The sequence below is a fragment of the Elephas maximus genome, chromosome 1, assembly GCF_024166365.1.
Source record: "Elephas maximus indicus isolate mEleMax1 chromosome 1, mEleMax1 primary haplotype, whole genome shotgun sequence".
NCBI lineage: Eukaryota > Metazoa > Chordata > Mammalia > Proboscidea > Elephantidae > Elephas > Elephas maximus.
The window spans coordinates 177,431,681-177,448,258 of NC_064819.1; the positions used below are offsets into that span (position 1 = coordinate 177,431,681).

Sequence of the window (16,578 nt, forward strand, 5' to 3'; positions counted from 1 at the left end):
ATCAACGACCTATGATTGCCCTTTTTCAAGGCAAGATCAGGCCGGCATACCTTTCTGTCATTCATATGTGTACACACACACACACACACACACACACACACACACACACACACACACACACACACACACACACACACACACACAGAGCCTGGCTGCTAACTGAAAGGTTGGCTGTTGGAATCCATCCAGCAGTACCTCAGATGAAATGTGTGGTGATCTACTTCCAAAAAATCAGCCACTGAAAACCCTACAGAGCTCAGTTCTACTCTGACACACATGGGGTCGCCACGAATCAGAATCAACTGGACCGTAACTGGTTTGCACACACATGTGCAAACGTCTGTGTGTATTGCAACAGTTAGTTCTCTCTGAATATATATGGAAATAATTTCAACAGTTTAAAAAAGAGCAGGCCTACATAGCGCACTTACAAAAAATAGTCAATTTTTTAAAAGTGTTTTTAAAAGGCGATTACCTAGCCTGTAGATATATGAGTCAGTGAACAACTGCAAAAAGCTTTTTACGACAAACCAAAACCAAACTTGTTCCCGTCAAGTGAATTTCAACTCATAGCGATCCTATAGGACAGAGGAGAACTGCCCCACTGGGTTTCCAAGGAGCAGCTGGTATATTCAAACTGCTGACCTTTTGGTAAGCAGCCAAGCTCTTAACCACTGCACTACCAGGGCTCCATATACCACAATATGCAGATATTTTAGTTTGTCCTAATGTGAGGAATACAATAATTCCATTTTTATTTCAATTCAATTCAAACATTTAAAGACTGCTTAGAACACATGAGGCAGATTCTGGTGATAGAATAGTTAAAAAGTTAATATCTATGTTACTATGTATGCCAGACTTCTGCTGGTCGTTTTATTTAATCACAACAACCCTGTGAGGTAGGAATTGAAATTCATTTTACAAACAAGGAAATTAATTTCAGAAGTACAATAACCTGTCCAGAGTCTCCCAGGAGTAGGAGGCAGAGGAAGGATTCAGGATTAGGTCTGTATCCTAGGAAACGCATACTCATTTCTACTACAGGGGGCGGAACGAGAGGACATTAGGGTACAGCCGCGTAACTATTCCTACAGACAAACACAACACGCAGTGTAATGCGCCCTTTACAGCAATGTGGAAGGGGGCTGGGATTATGGAAAACTAAGGAGGTAATTTTTGGGGGGTGGGGGAAGGAGTCAGAAAAGGATAAATTTAAGGAGATGGATATTTGAGTTGTTACTTTTAAGGATGAGTAGGATTTACCAACTTCAATGCCAAGGCTCGCCCCCACCCCCCTTACCCCCAATATATTAACCAAAACATTACTTACTTGAAATTGAGAAAAACAATTTTGAGAGAAATCTTCCTCAGATATATTATTCCATAGTTTTAAAACAAATAATATGATGACAGTTTAATTTTTAGGTTGCTTTTATGTGGCTTGTCTTGATTTTTATTCTGAAATGAGATTTAGATTAGTCATTTTCTTGTTCTGAGAAACTAGGAGTATGCCAAAATGTTTTAACTTTACATTCTTTTACATATCAACATGTATTCTTACTCACAAAGGCTTTCATTTTACCATCTTAAACAAAATCTAATTTAATATATAAATTACTTTGAAGTGTAAGTGTGTGTGTATATATATATATATACCAAAAAAAACCCACCGCCGTCGAGTCGATTCCGACTCATAGCGACCCTATAGGACAGAGTAGAACTGCCCCATAGAGTTTCCAAGGAGCACCTGGCGGATTTGAACTGCCGACCTCTCGGTTGGCAGCCATAGCACTTAACCACTATGCCACTAGGGTTTCCATATATATATATATATATGTGTGTGTGTATATATATATATATATATATATATATACACACATGCAAAATCAGAGATTTCTTTTAATTCTTGTTATACTTCCTTGGTAATCACAATGGAAGGAAAACTAGAAAACCTGTAAACTGTTATATATTATACAAGCATTTCTGAAGTAACATACTTTCTTTTATTATTTGAATTGTTTATATAACAAATGCTCTTTGAACCCAAAGAAAATTAGGTAACTGCCACCACGAAAACTGACCACTAATTCTTACTATTTCCCAAAACTATCATCTTAAAAAAAAAATAAAAAAACTCAAATTGGCAAAAAAAAAAAGATATAAATTTCCCATTGACAATTACTACTCATTTTCCTCAGAATTCACTTTGCTAGGCATATATTAAATTTCTGCTACAGAAAACAGTCCAGTTTGCCAATACTAAGCAATAAAATATTTTTCATTAAAAAAATGAAATATTTAAAAATCTACACAACACTGGAAGAAACATAGAAGATCATTTGTAAAACTTAAAAGAAATGACCAAAGGAAAAAAAGGAGGTTAAATACACTGTCATTAAGAGTGGCTTACTTTTATTACTTATAATAAGTTGTGGTCTCAAAAATATATCCATGTGACATGGCTTGGACAGTAGAGTTACTTTTAATTGCCTAAGATCACCCATGCCTGTTCTATCTATATCTTATCTAAAAGCTATTAAGTTAACATAATTTTACCCAAAGTTAACTGTACCTTAACTCCTATTATTTTCTCTTTGATTCAGTATCATTGTGTATTGAAATACAAGCCAGGAACCAAAGTAACACATCTCTTAACATATCCCATGTCTTACTTGATAAATTTTAAGTATTTCTTTGAAAACCTAGGGCTAATGACAACATTCTCTGAGACCTACTAAAATCCTTATCATTTTTCACTCATAATGCTTTTAATTGAATAAATTCCAATCCAACCAAAAGCAAGGTAAAAGAAAATTTAATTATAGCGCCAGAGGAACTTCAAATGTTTCCTAATACAGTCCCTTTTTCTTTGGAAAAATGCATATATAAACTTCTAGTACCAATTTTTGTTTTTCAGCTATCCTAAATTCTTCTTGCTATAGTCTCACTTTTATACTTCTTAAAGGACATAGCTACAATCATCACAAAATTAATCCTATCATAACCTACTCTATAGAACGGTTCTAAACCCTATTGAACACAGTAGGCCCTCAAAGATTTCTAAACTATGTATGTGTAGCTCTGTTAGCAATTCCTCCAAGGTATGCATTTTTTCTTTCAATTATCATCAATGCCTTCCTCTAATTTTCCTTCAGGTTTGAAGGGCCAAAGTAAGGCAGTGAGTGGATGGAGAGTCAAAATCCCTAGTTTTTAGATTCGGCCCTACACCAACCAACTAAAGGACAGTGGAAAAATCCCTGAACTGGCCTATTTAGATTTTAGTTTTCTCTACATAAAATGAGAGGATTCACCTAAAACAGCGCTTCCCAACCTTTTTCACACTGTAAATACTATTTGTTCAACACACTGGCCAATAGGAAGGAGATCTGCAGGCATCTACATTTGGTAAAAAGATTCATTGTATTTTCTTTATATAATTATAGAAAATAATTAAAATATAAAGTGCTATGGTAGATATTCTTTGACATGTATAACGCTGAAGTTTGTTATAATATGAATGAATTTCAAATCTAAACTTTTTTACATCAAGAACAATTATTTAAAAACAATGCTTAATTTCGCGGAACACACATGCATCATTAGGCAATCACTTTGAAGCAAACTAAATGGCACATGGCTCCCAGGATCCATTAAAGGTGAATACAGAGATCCATGCTAAAACTGGGCCCCCAGGAGTGCCCTCCCTGCTCCTCTGTCCTCTCATCATCAACGGACTACACTTTGTGCTGGGCGGTATGCCCCTCAAACACCTGGATTGTGAACTCCAACAGCAGCTCCATGGATTCCTTCTCTATAAGGGGCAGCTAGCTGCATGCTCTATGGCTGGCCGCTGAAGTAGATTCTGAGTAATAAGACACCTTCCTTTAAAACACTTAAAATACCAAGAAGGAACAGTAACTGCTGGTTGTCAGTCATCATGCTCTCTGCTTAGAGGACCCCACAGCCTTCCTTCAGACACCACTCCACTAGTCACCCTGCAGTGAGCCACGTAACATCAACTAGAAGCTCTGAACTAAAAGACCTCTAACAAAATATTACACAGCATTGCAGTAATCACTTGACTATTGTAATAGTTTACAATGACTATTACGCCCTTCTATTTTTATTCCTCCTTATCAATTCCTGCAAGCAAAACTTAACTTAAAAATATTAACTTTGAATAATTATTACATGCACATGGTAAAAAAAAAACATATAACCAAAAATTAACAAACAGTAAACTAAAAAAAGTTCATCTTCCACCCTTATCCTCTAGGCCACCAATTTCCTTCACTGGAGGCAACCATTGTTACCAAATTATCCTGTATACTTTCAGAGACAGCTGTACATTCACAGTTCCATACAGATAGATAAGTCTTGTATCTTGCTTTTTTTCTCTTAATGTATCTTAGAAACAGCACCATAACAGTACACGTAGTGTTGACCTAGTATTTTTAAGGATATTTCAAAGTATTCCATTGGATACACCATAATTTACTTAATCACTCCCCTACTGATTTATGCTTAGTTTGTTTCTAATCAATCTAATCACAAATAATGGTGCCATAAATATTCTTATGACATATTCATTTGACACATATGTGAAATTTCCTAAGGATAAAATCCTAGAATGAAATTGCTAGATCAAAATGTATGTGCATTTTTAATTTAAGAACGACTTCCAAATTGCTTTCCATAGAGAATAAGCACTTCATATTTCCACCAGCAATGTATGACAATGTCCACCTCCCCTCTCCATCACCTTCCCCAAGTTATACTGTAGAACCAATCTTTGCTAATATGATGGGTGAAAAATACTATACTGTAGCTTTAATCTACATCTTTATTATAAATAAAATTGCACATCTTTTCATATGAATTCTCTTTGCTCATTTCTTCTATTGGATTATTTTGTAGGAGCTCTTTGTATATTAAGAGGAAATTAGTCCTTTGTGAAAAGTGTCCAAATATGTTTTACCAGTCTCTCTTTTAACTTTATGATTTTTCCCCCATACAGAATCTTATTTTTATGCTGTAAAATTCGCCAATTTGGCTTCAGTTCTGTTTTGAACTTTGAAAGGCCTTCATTCCTGGATTATATTAAAAATAATTATCCTAAGTTTTCCTTATTTTTTTCTCCCACATTTAAATCTTTGACACATCTGGACACCAACTTTTTCTTTTCATAGATGACTAACTGGCTATCCCAACACTAGTTATGAAATAATTTTCTTTTCCCTACTGATAGGCAAAGCCAGCATTCATTGTCATATACTAAGTATTCATATATTTTTTAGTTAATCTCTAGCTTCTATTCTATGTCATTGCTGTCATGTGCCAAAACCACACTACTTTTCAAAACATTTTAAAATTAAATCAGCTTTCATATAAATGGCTATTTAAAAGACCCCAAAATTACTAGCTTGTTTTAATATAAGAATTATTTTTGCAACTCCCGAATAGAATTTATACAATCAAGTACTATATTATCACCATATAATCATGCATTTTGGTGTTATTTTGGAGCCCATTATTGAACCTCATGTCTTTTTTATTATACTTCTGAAACATATCTGGAAAGTCAGTTTTTCCTTAATTTTGTACATGGATAATTTTAATTATAAAATCTTTCATGTTCTCTGTAGAAAATCTGAAAAATAAAAAAAATACAACTCCTAGAAATAACTAAATTTTATTCTTTGGTATGTATCTTTATAGTTTTTCTGCATTGTTAACAAATGACTATTTTGTGAACAGATTTTTTTCATATAATATTCTAATAGCATATTCTCCTATTATTACATATTCTGCTAAAACATGATTTTAATGATATAAAATATCCTATTATATGAATATATCCCATTTATATAACCATTTCCCAATTGTTAGACATATGGGGTTCTCTGTGATCATTATCCTCTATTCATTAATTCTTGCAACAAATGTTTGAGTTTGAAGTACTGTGCGCTAAGCACTGATTCTCTAACGATGAGCAAAAATAAATACATTACGGACATTTATGGAGGTTACAATCTATTAGGAGAAACAGATACTAATCTCCAACATATATAAAATCACAAGTATAGCAAGTACTACGCAAAGTTCATGGAGCTTTTAGAATCTATGATAGGAAAGGCTTCCCTGAGGAAGGATAAATCAGAGGGCAGGTGAAGAAAAAGGAAAAGCATTGCAGGCAGAGGGAACAGCACCTACAAAGGTCTCATTGTAGGAGACAGCATGGCAAGAATGAGGGACTGAAATAGGCCAATACGGCTGGAACACAGAGAGCAAGTCAAGAAGAACATGGCTCAAGCCATGACTGGACAGAAAGGTAGGGCCAAGCTATTCAAGACCTTTTAAGACATGTAGACACCACCATGTAAGACATATAGTTTTGTCCTTGCTAAACGCAATGGAAAGCTACTAAAGCATATAGAGTAGTAGGGTGATATAATCAGGTTTGCATTCTGAAAAGATCCCCGACTACAGTGTAGAAAACAGATTAGAAGGGGGCACAGTAGATCAGGATGGGCCATGATTAGGAGGCTACTGTACTAAACCAGTCCAAAAATGCTAGTAGCTTTGACTAGGGTGGTGATGAATAATAAAGTATATAGATGGATTCAAAAGATAATTAGATAAGCCAAAAGATTTATGCTTGTAGATTAAAATCTCTAAAACTGGAATTATTGGGTCAAAAAAGAACATTTAAAAGATTCTGATAAGTAGCACCAAGCTGCCCTGCAGAAAGCAGTTTTTTCTTCATTTGTGAATTACCTTATATGTGTTCCTACCTCAGAATTTTTTAATTCTTTAAAAATGCTTTTAAAATAACTTAATCCATACTTCCTTAATGAAGCCTTCCTTGACTCTCTTTTTGCCCACGAGGTGGCCATTAAACATGCCCTCCCTTTGAGCCCTCACTATGTCTTACACACATTTCTACTATAGTCTGATAATAACACACATGACTCATGTTTACATGTCTATCATCTCTACTACATTGTGAGCTCTGGAAGGTAGAAGTTGTTCTTGACAACAGCACCTAAAAAAAATAACTCAAAATACACAGTAAGTTCTCCCTAAGTATTCGCTGAACACTCAATTTATTGAATCATGTATTACTAGATTTCACTGCGCCCAAAGATTTGAGAATTCCTGCTTAAGCCTCTGACTTACCAATTGTGATTTTAACCAAATATAATGCAAAAAGATAATAAAATTTGCTACTCAGGGCTTCAAGTACCTACTAAATAAAATTACTAATTTTGTTTGTGATGAGAGTCACTAAATCTCAGTAATGCTCCTGAAAATCTTCCCCTCTAATAATGATGTATTACGTGATATTGAAATATTTGTAAATGGTTTAACGAGGCTATGAGCAAGCAAGACTTTTACTAGAAAAATATTTGTAATCTCAGTTGTCAACATATGTTATAGTTTTCAAAACTGTACTCATTTCAAACTTATTTAATAATCTACCAGTTTACAAAAAAAGAGTTGTTTTGGTAACTTATTATAGTTAATTTATAAAATATAAAGTATGAGAATATATATATTTACAATTCAAATAAGTAATAAAATGTACATATAATTTCAGGATTACCGATTTCTTATGTGGAAAACTTGATTTCATGTTTGATGGCATGGAGAACAGCCCACTAAAATATTCACTGAGCTAAAGGAAGATTTAAGACTGGCAGATTTTCTTACAGTAATCTTAAAGACAAGCAGCTCCCTCTACAGTCTGTTTCCCTTTATACTTCGTTTAATTACTTGCTTTGTGGACATCTCACACTCTTCTATTTACTCCTCTTCTGCATCTCACCAGGCAAGCGCTTTGAAAGGATACGTCTGTTTAACCTAGTGCTGAGAAAACTGAGACAGCGTCTAAACTCATCGTGAAGAGAGTTATATGAAGCAACTAAGTAAGAGCTGGGATACGGAAACTGGACAGATTCCCAGGTCCACCTGAGTCAGGTTCTCACAATGAAGCATCAGGATTTTATTTTAAATGAATTCCCAGAGCAGTCACACTCACATTCAAACTAAGCAAAAAACTGTCCTATATTTTAGTTATTCATAACCTTGCTTACCTCCATTAATACAAGTTATCAAAATGTTGTTATATAAGAAAAAATTAACCATTTCTTTTACAAATGATATTGTTCAATATGTTGTTATATCAAAACAAAGCTCAAGACATTGAAAAAATAAGTTAAAGAAGGTTTTGTTTTTTGTTTTAAATAATTCCTTCATTCACATTTAAGAAAATTTTAAAATATTCTCCGTCAGCAAGGGATTAATCAATCAAATTTTATCACTCAAATTTGAATACGCCACTTTTATTATTCTTTTTCCAATTCCACCAACTCGAAATATGAAAACATTTTAACCTAAGATACCTTTTTCTTATTCAACATGAGTCCTCAAAACACAGGACTACCAGACATTAACTGGACTGTTTTCTAAAGCAGAAAAACACCTTTCATGCAATGACAGAAAAAACTGAGCTAGGAAAAAAAATATTATCCAATTTCTATTAGTTCAGAACTTATAATTCCGAAATGACGACTTTATTTGGGAGAAAATTTCTTCTGCTACTTTTCGGGATCTCATTTATAAACCAAATTCAGTTTAAAAACATCTTTTCTCCAAACCAAGGTACAGGATTAAGAATTTCCAAAATTAACTCCTATCTGTGAAAGATTTTGTTCATGGTATTTTATGTAGAGTAGGTTTATCTTGTGTTACAAATTTTCATTAACTCATTTTACTTTTTAGTAACTATATAAACAGCTTGTATTTTCAAATACTAAAACCATCTTCATTAAACATTCTAGCATTTAGACTTTTACTAGTCACACTGGTCTCACTTTTATATTATTTTCAAGTTTTATCTGAGTGCATGGCCTGGCCTAGTTTTGTTTGGGGAAGGAATTCAAAAGCAGATAATTCTGTAGGTTTTATGTTTAATTAATACTAACTTCAATGAGAGTTTCTGATATGCTAAAAATGCTGGCTTGATTTCTAAAAGCTGAAAACTATATATATCAATGACTTAAATTTTTTTTTCTTGTATTGAAGAAACACAAATTTCTGTGTTTGAAACTGTGAATTACATTTACAGCAAACTCAATTGATAATCCTTTAAACTCTTATTCTGAAATTTGCGTTTCTTTGTATCACGCTTTATATCTTTTGATGTATGTACCAAAAAAGGCTTACTTTTTTTATTCATTTACATTGTATGTTTAAAATATACAAAAAATAAAAAACACAAAAACTCCTTGGGGCGATTTTCTTTTAAAATCTATTGTAAGATGTCCAGGATGAGAGAAATAAACATTTCTCATCATAGTATAAATAGTTCATGGGTCTAACTTTTTTATATTCATAAATACAGAAATACATCATATTCTTTATTTTTTTAAAAAGAGAATATTCTTTTACGTAACAGAATTACTGTTAGCTTACAGTTAATTCATTTAAAGCCATTTCCACAAACAAAACTTTCCTACAAAATGGTTTGAAAAATCACTGAGGAATACATATTTAATGACTTGGGTAGTGAAAAAACTATGTGTAGAAAAGTAATCCAACCATGCAAACTGTAATACACAGAAATGCCACACACAGTACATCCTATTAGCATGTCCGCTTTATAATTTGGAAATCTGGCTGAACAGAGCTTATCCTTTCACTGCACCTGAAGTGAGAACAAACGGTATACTACACTGACATTCCAATTAGAAACAAAGACAGCACCACTATATTCAAAAAGGACCGAAAAAATCTTTTAGAACACTTTATTTCCTCTACCTTCCATCCTCCAATATGATCAAAGTTTCAAGTGTTACACTTTCAACAGTTAACAGCACTCAAACCCCCTAACTACAAGGAACGGATCAAAATCTTTTTACGCTATTTTAAAAAGGAATATTCTACCAAACTTCATCAACAATGCTGAGATTTTTTAACAAAGAGAATTCACATTAAAAGACGACTGCTTGGAGTGAGTGCATGTGTTTGGGAAGGTGCTATTATCTTGGTAGTCCGCAGAAACTGACTGTAGTAATAAGATGAATGGTGATGAGGGCAAGGAGCATCAAGTGGGAAGTGCTATCTAAAATCTCAAAGGGCGGTACACAGCTAGAGGTAAAAGCATTCCTTTCTAGGAGGCAGCTTCATTATTTCGTGCAGGCAGTTCAAACCACGTAGAAAAGGAAAGCAATTTAAAATACCTTGTAATTCTGGCCATAATTGTATTTATATTATCAAAAACCCCCAAGAGCTTTTGAGAATATAGCTTCTCTCACTGCTGGCACCGTCACCCACCCCTTCTTCAAAACAGCTTTTTTTTTTTTTTTTTTTAATGCGTGTATCTAAAACGCAATCCTACTACTCAGCATAGAGGTAGTTTTTGTTTGTGCTGCTGAGTTTTGCTGTGGTTCCTAATAAATTCTACCTATTAGACGGGATATTTTACGTAGGGCAACATAAACACGCATTTCTTACTTCCAAGGACGCACATTTCCCTGAAAGCATTTCACCTGAGGATACCGCCCTGTCCCTAGACTCTGAAGCTTTAAACTCTAAGGAGTCACGACCTGCACTCCGAGCAAAGCCACATGGTCACTTCAGTGAGAAAGATTATCTGGCCCCAGGCGCCACTCTCTTCAGCCCCAGTGTCTCCGGAAGGGGCAGAGGAGAGCGACGGCGAAGAGAGGCGACCGGGAGCGACTGACAACAGAGCTGACACTTCCCCTCTCCTCGTAAAGCCATTTCCAGGAAGGGGCAAAGAGAAGACGCAAGAGGTGTCCGTGATCGCACCGGCGTCCGACCTCAGAGAGGGGCCCTGGGAGCCTGTCCACACAGGACATGGCGCGGCCACCTGGCCCATCCTCTGGGGCGAGAGCGGTGTAGGCGGGAGCTCGCTCTTCCAGCACCAGAGTGCCGACCCAGCTTTCGGCCCCACACGCAGTGTAAACACTCGGCGCTCGCCAGCTCCCCGCCCGGGGGGGCGCAGCGCTCGCGCGGACCCACATTTTTGCGCCTCTTGTCACGCACCAGAGGAAACGCGAGGAGGGCGAAAGGGAGAGAAGACACAGCAGCGACCCACGAGGGCCGGCGCCGGCGGCGTGCGCGCGTGTGCGCGACGGGAAGGGCGGTCCGGGCGCCCCGCCGGCTCCCGCCCGCGCCCCGCATCCGCTTACCTGCCGGGGTCGCTCCGAAGACTCGCACCACCGGCACCTTCTTGACAGGGGCCTGGGTGAGGGGGGATTGGCAGATATCCAGCCCCTGCAGCGGGCTGGCCATGTAGTAGTCAGCAGTCACTATCCTCATTGAAAACATGTTCGCCGCCGCCGCCACCGCCTCCCTTCACTAGCGACCAGGCAGCAGCAACTGCAGCAGCAGCGGCGACGGCGGCGGCTCGCTCCGCAGCGGCGGCCCCACAGCGGCGGAGGCGGCACCCCCTCCCCTCACACACAGACACCGTGAGGGGCGGTGGAGGGCGGGCGGGAGGGGCGGTGTTGGCACTGCCGCCGCCGCCTTCTCAAGAGCAGCCGGCAAGGGGCAGCCGGAGAGAAACCCTCTCGCTTTCGTCGGTGCTGGTGCTGCCGCCACTGCCGCCGTCGCCGGGGATCACACGGGCTCCTCGGTCCCAGGCTGCAGCTCTTGTTGCCATGATGATGATGTCACGGACGCAACCACTGGGGGGGGGGAAGGGGGTAGTCTGTGCGGCGAAGGGAGGGCTGTGAGTAGTTGGGGGGAGGGGACGCGGCTGGAAAGGGAGGGGAGCGGGGCGGGCACCCAAGCGGGACTGCGGGGGCGGGGGGGCAGAGAAGGTGTTTTCTCCCCTGCCCCCGGGCACGCAGCGAGGGAGGAGGCTGGCGGGAAGTAGAACCCGCGCCGGGCGCGGAGGATCGATGACTCGGCCGGTGGGCACGGCCACCTGGGTGAGGGGCAGCGGAGGGGGCAGCGGAACGCCGATGTCATGGATGGGCTTGGAGGGGGACACCACTGTTCAGGGCCGTTTTGGCGGCTGATCGGGATTGGCCGAAGCTGCGGCTCTCGCGCTTGGCTCGCCGACCGCCATTTCACATCCTGCAGAGGAGGCGGGGGCAATGGCGAAGATGGTTTTCTACAAGGTAAGAAAACCCGCCCGCGGGAGGAACGTGGCGAAGCGCAGATATCGTGCGGCCGCGGGCTCCAGGGACTGAGGGCGGGCAGCGGATGGGCGGGGCGGGGCTGGGCGCGGACGCAGCAGGCCATTCTCAGGTAACGGGGCGGCTCTAGCGCGTGGCCCGGGGGCGGTGCGAGGGGCGGGGGCGCACCAGCGCGGGCATCGGCCTATAAAAGGGCCGCTGTGGCGCTTCCTCAGGAACGTGCCGCCGAAGCCGCCGCGACCCCTCCTCCTTAGAGTTGCAGCGGTGTCTGCACCCGGCCAGTTAATAAGATTTATTCACGTTCGGCTCTACTCAGCTTTACCAGGTGTTGGCAGATCCAGTGCACAGGGATTTCCAGCGACGGTGGTTTTCCCCCCGCCCCGTTCCTTCTCTCTCGCCCTCGTATATCCTTCCTTGGTTTCTTCCTCGTCCCCGGAGGCTGCGTCCCGGGCGCGCGCCTGTACATGTGAGGGCTTGTCAGCGCCTGGTGACCTCCCTCCTCCTCGTCCTTCCCCAACGAAATGAAGGATTAAGAGCCTTTCAGAGAATTTTTTGGCCCAAGGAAAAGACCTGTGAAAGTCACCGCGTTAGCGGTGGACTCCCGGTGTTACTCATTAGTACGTTGTACAAGGTTTTATTACCCGAAGGCAAAGGGGGGGTGTGGTGAAGGATCGTTAGACTGCTTTACCCAAGAATCGAGAAGGGTGAAGAACAGTTACGGAATTAAAAGAGAGAAACAGATGCAGTTGAGTTGGCCTTTGGAACTGATGGGTTTTTATCTGACTTGGCCACTAATATTGGGCGTGACCTTGGACAAATCATATGGCCTCTTCGGGCCTCAGTTTTCTTATCCTTGAAATGACAGGGTTTCTCTTAAAAAATACATCCTTAAGGGTTTTTTCCTAACAAAAAAGATTCTAAGCTATGCGAGGCAGAAACCATGGCTTCCAGTTCAAAATAGGCCACCGAATTAGGTTTTTGTCAGTCATTTTCAGCTACCCAAAGTAGAGATCATTCTTTCACATTTATGTATTTATATAAGTGCTTTATAATGGTTAGTAGGTTACCATATATTTGAAGTAGTTTGAGAGGCCCTCGTTTGGAACCATTGTGGGTCTTCCAATAGGAAAATGAAAAGGCTCAAAGGGACAGGTCACTGAAAATTAGCTGTCTATGAATTCCATAATATATAAATGCTAATAAGAATTTATACTCCGAGAGATTTGAGACTGGTTATCACAGTAGAGTACCTTGTAGTTTTCTACCTCAGAGAATGATTATAAACAGAGGTGGCAAGATTTTTACTAATATGTGGGAAATTACCTAATAACATTTCTAAGAGGCAAAATTCCTGAAATTGATTTGAAGTTTTAGAAGACTATAGAAGTGATTTATAAACAGAGGTGGCAAGATTTTTACTAATATGTGGGAAATTACCTAATAACATTTCTAAGAGGCAAAATTCCTGAAATTGATTTGAAGTTTTAGAAGACTATAGAAGTGATTTAAAAATAGGATTACCATGCCAAAATGCATTTTCTCATGAAAATAAATGGCTTGTGCAAGCTGATTGTCAGATGCACAATACCAGTGATTCTCATAGTGTTCTATGACACTAGGGTGTCCTTTCAGTTTTAATATTTTGGCCTTACTGAATCACATTTTTGGGATTGAGCCTAGAAATCTGTGTTGTTAACCACCTCCATGATTCTTAAGCAGCATAAAATTTAAGAATTCCTGTACTATATTATAATCAAGTGCATCTATTTTTTAAAAACTATACTGTTCCTAAACTAGAAAAAGGTAAACGCATCAAAGTAACAGATTAGCTGTTTCTAGAAGAGAGTATCTTACCCTCTCTCTCAAGTCATCATCATTTACTTTAAGAAAAGGTAGTTGTAATCACAATTCAAATCCTTCTAGAACTCCAAGGAATGACTGTTTACTCTTGAAGAAGAAAAAATTTGCAACATGAAATTAGTTTGTTGTGTACATTGCTTGCCATTTAAGTTGATACTCAAATTATAAACCTGATTAATCACTCACAATTGTATTTTATAAAAATACTCTTCCTGAAGTGAGAAAGAACACTGGAATTTTGAGTCAGTGTGTGAGAATTTTAAACCATCATTAATTAGGTAAATGCGTTTAGAAAAGTCACTTTATTTTTTGTCGTTTGGTCCTCATCTGTGAAGTGGAAATCTATTAATTCTACAAGTTAAGAAGCCTTAACTTCTCAGGAATGTTATAAGGTTAAAATGAAATAACGTATGTGAAAGTGTAACAGTAAACTGTTGATATCTAGAAGTCAAACTTACCTAAGAACAGTAAAATCACCTGCGAATGTCTTACTTACATACTATATGAAGAATGCCAAAATTGGACTCCAAGAATCTACACTTAATCCTTAAAGCATCTCTTTTTGGAGTTGTTGAGTGACTACTCTTTGCCAGGTTATTTGAGATGTGGTAGAAAATAAGATAGACATGGCCTCTTTCTATAGTCTAGCATCATAAAAGTGTATTTCAGTCATATCATTTAACATTATTATCTCCTGGTTTACTGACCTATACTCATCATGTCATACCTTTAATAAAAAGCTTGCCCAGCCTTCTGTGCCAACACTATTCAGCATCTGTTAGCATCTGCCTGTTAGCAATTTGTAATCTAAGACAGAAGGCAATGGCTACCATAATTTTATGGCAGATCCGCTCAACTCAGCAGTCATTCAGCCACCTTCTAGCTTGCTTTTCTGTACTTTGGAAGCTGGAAAGCTAAGAACTACAGTTCCCATACTGTCTTGCAGCTATAGTGTTGGCAGGAGACCAGTGGTATGTTGGTGAATGTTTAACAACAGGGGGTGGGGAGGACCCTGATTACAGCATTAGCCAATTTTAATGGTGTAAACACTCCCAAGCTACCAAAGCGACTTCACTGAATATGGTGTTAGTTAGGAAAAGATGCTAACAATTAGGAGCAGGTTTCAGCACATCACAGCATATGACCTAGTTCCTAGCAACCACATGCACCCATTCAAGACTTGGATGTGAAAATGAGCAACATTGTGCTTCAGCTTTACTCAGTGAGCTGGGATCTTCTGGCAAACATCATGATGGAGGTGTCTGGTTCCTCTGGGCAGTTGGGGAGGAGGACCGGCATCCATTGTTGGAGTCTTAGGTGCTGACTGGCAGCTAGTGGTGGAATGGGTTTCCACTAGCACAGTCCTATGATGTATGATGAGTGTTCTCCCTGGTTTGGATTTTCTTGAATGTTGTTTCTAGTTATGTATTACTCAAGCCTGTTTTTCTGGCCCTCTAAGAGGCCTGTGAGCTAAATATTTTTTAATATTTTTCTGCTTAAACTAGCTCAGTCAGGGCCAGCCACATAATTTGTGGGACTCAGTGCAGAGTGAAAATGTAGAGCCCCTTGTTCAAAAACAGGAAAAAAGTGCCATTATATGTACTAAAATATGAAGCTTTTTCTTTCTTTTGCCATCTCTCCCATGACCTGTCGTGGTGGTTTTTTAACTTTGCTTTTTAATGTCATTCTAAGTAAAGAAAAATAAAAATTTTGAATTGTTAGAATGAATTTTACTGTTCATTCTTACATTGTGCATTGCTATTTTCAAATGAAAATATTTATAAGAGCATTTAATGCATATCTGGAATCACTGAAATTACAAGGTAAGCCTTGTATTTTGTAGCTTGTGCATACATGTACATTTCCTGCTTACCAGAACAGTGTAAACACCACACAAAGCTAGCTAGCACAACTGTTTTTATTTCCCTTTTTGAAACACACACTTTCTACCAACATTATCTTCTACTTACTGATGAGAAAGGAAGGAAAGAAAGAAAAGGGAACTGTGGGTTGCCCTATTTTTGCTCTCCTTCTTTGTTATCATTTTCAGCATAAATGGTTGGCTGCTTACTAGGGAAATAACACCCAAGTAAGAGAGGATATTCTAGAGTTCTTTGGTCATTTCTGTTTCTTAGAATTCCATTTGCCTTCTTTCTGTGTTCAAAGCAAGTTCTAGTTCTAAAGGAAAGCATGGCCTCTTGGAGCTGTCAGCGCCTCCCCCTACTCAGGCATAGATGTAACAAGCTGACCTTGTACAGGCTTTGTGACTTTTTGAATTCCCGCGCATCATGGATCCACCAGAAATCTGTGCTCACCATGCGCATGAAAGCTATATGCAAGTGGGGCAACAAGGAACAGTGGATACACACACAGTATGTATTTGCTCATGTGTGTGCTTCCATTGTACCCTTGGACTTCACTGACAGACTAGCAGTTCAAACAAAATGATTAAGATTTTCGAGGCAGCGACTGCAGAGCATTAAACCAAGCACAGGACCCTATGTGACTTCACAGGTTGCATGGTCGTGAAGTGTGCCCTGAGCTC

General features: G+C 39.1%; 1 protein-coding gene and 1 long non-coding RNA gene across 7 annotated transcripts in view; one reads left to right on the forward strand and one right to left on the reverse strand.

Annotated features, from left to right (window-relative positions):
• The window catches only part of REV3L (REV3 like, DNA directed polymerase zeta catalytic subunit), a 210,824-nt gene extending 199,094 nt beyond the window's left edge, over positions 1–11,730 (reverse strand). For 2 of the 3 annotated variants that reach the window (XM_049899056.1, XM_049899045.1), the window contains exon 1: positions 11,220–11,730. In XM_049899056.1, the coding sequence (XP_049755013.1) occupies positions 11,220–11,358 (139 nt within the window). In that variant the 5' untranslated portion in view covers positions 11,359–11,730. Of the gene's footprint in view, positions 1–1,333; positions 1,461–11,219 lie in introns of those variants that run through there. The other variant, XM_049899065.1, reaches the window with a different exon arrangement.
• An 87-nt stretch (positions 11,731–11,817) lies between these two features.
• LOC126084556 (uncharacterized) overlaps positions 11,818–16,578 on the forward strand; it is a 136,601-nt gene continuing 131,840 nt past the window's right edge. For all 4 annotated transcript variants that reach the window (XR_007519032.1, XR_007519035.1, XR_007519034.1 and 1 more), the window contains exon 1: positions 11,818–12,155. This is a non-coding gene — a long non-coding RNA (uncharacterized LOC126084556). The remainder of the gene's footprint in view (positions 12,156–16,578) is intronic.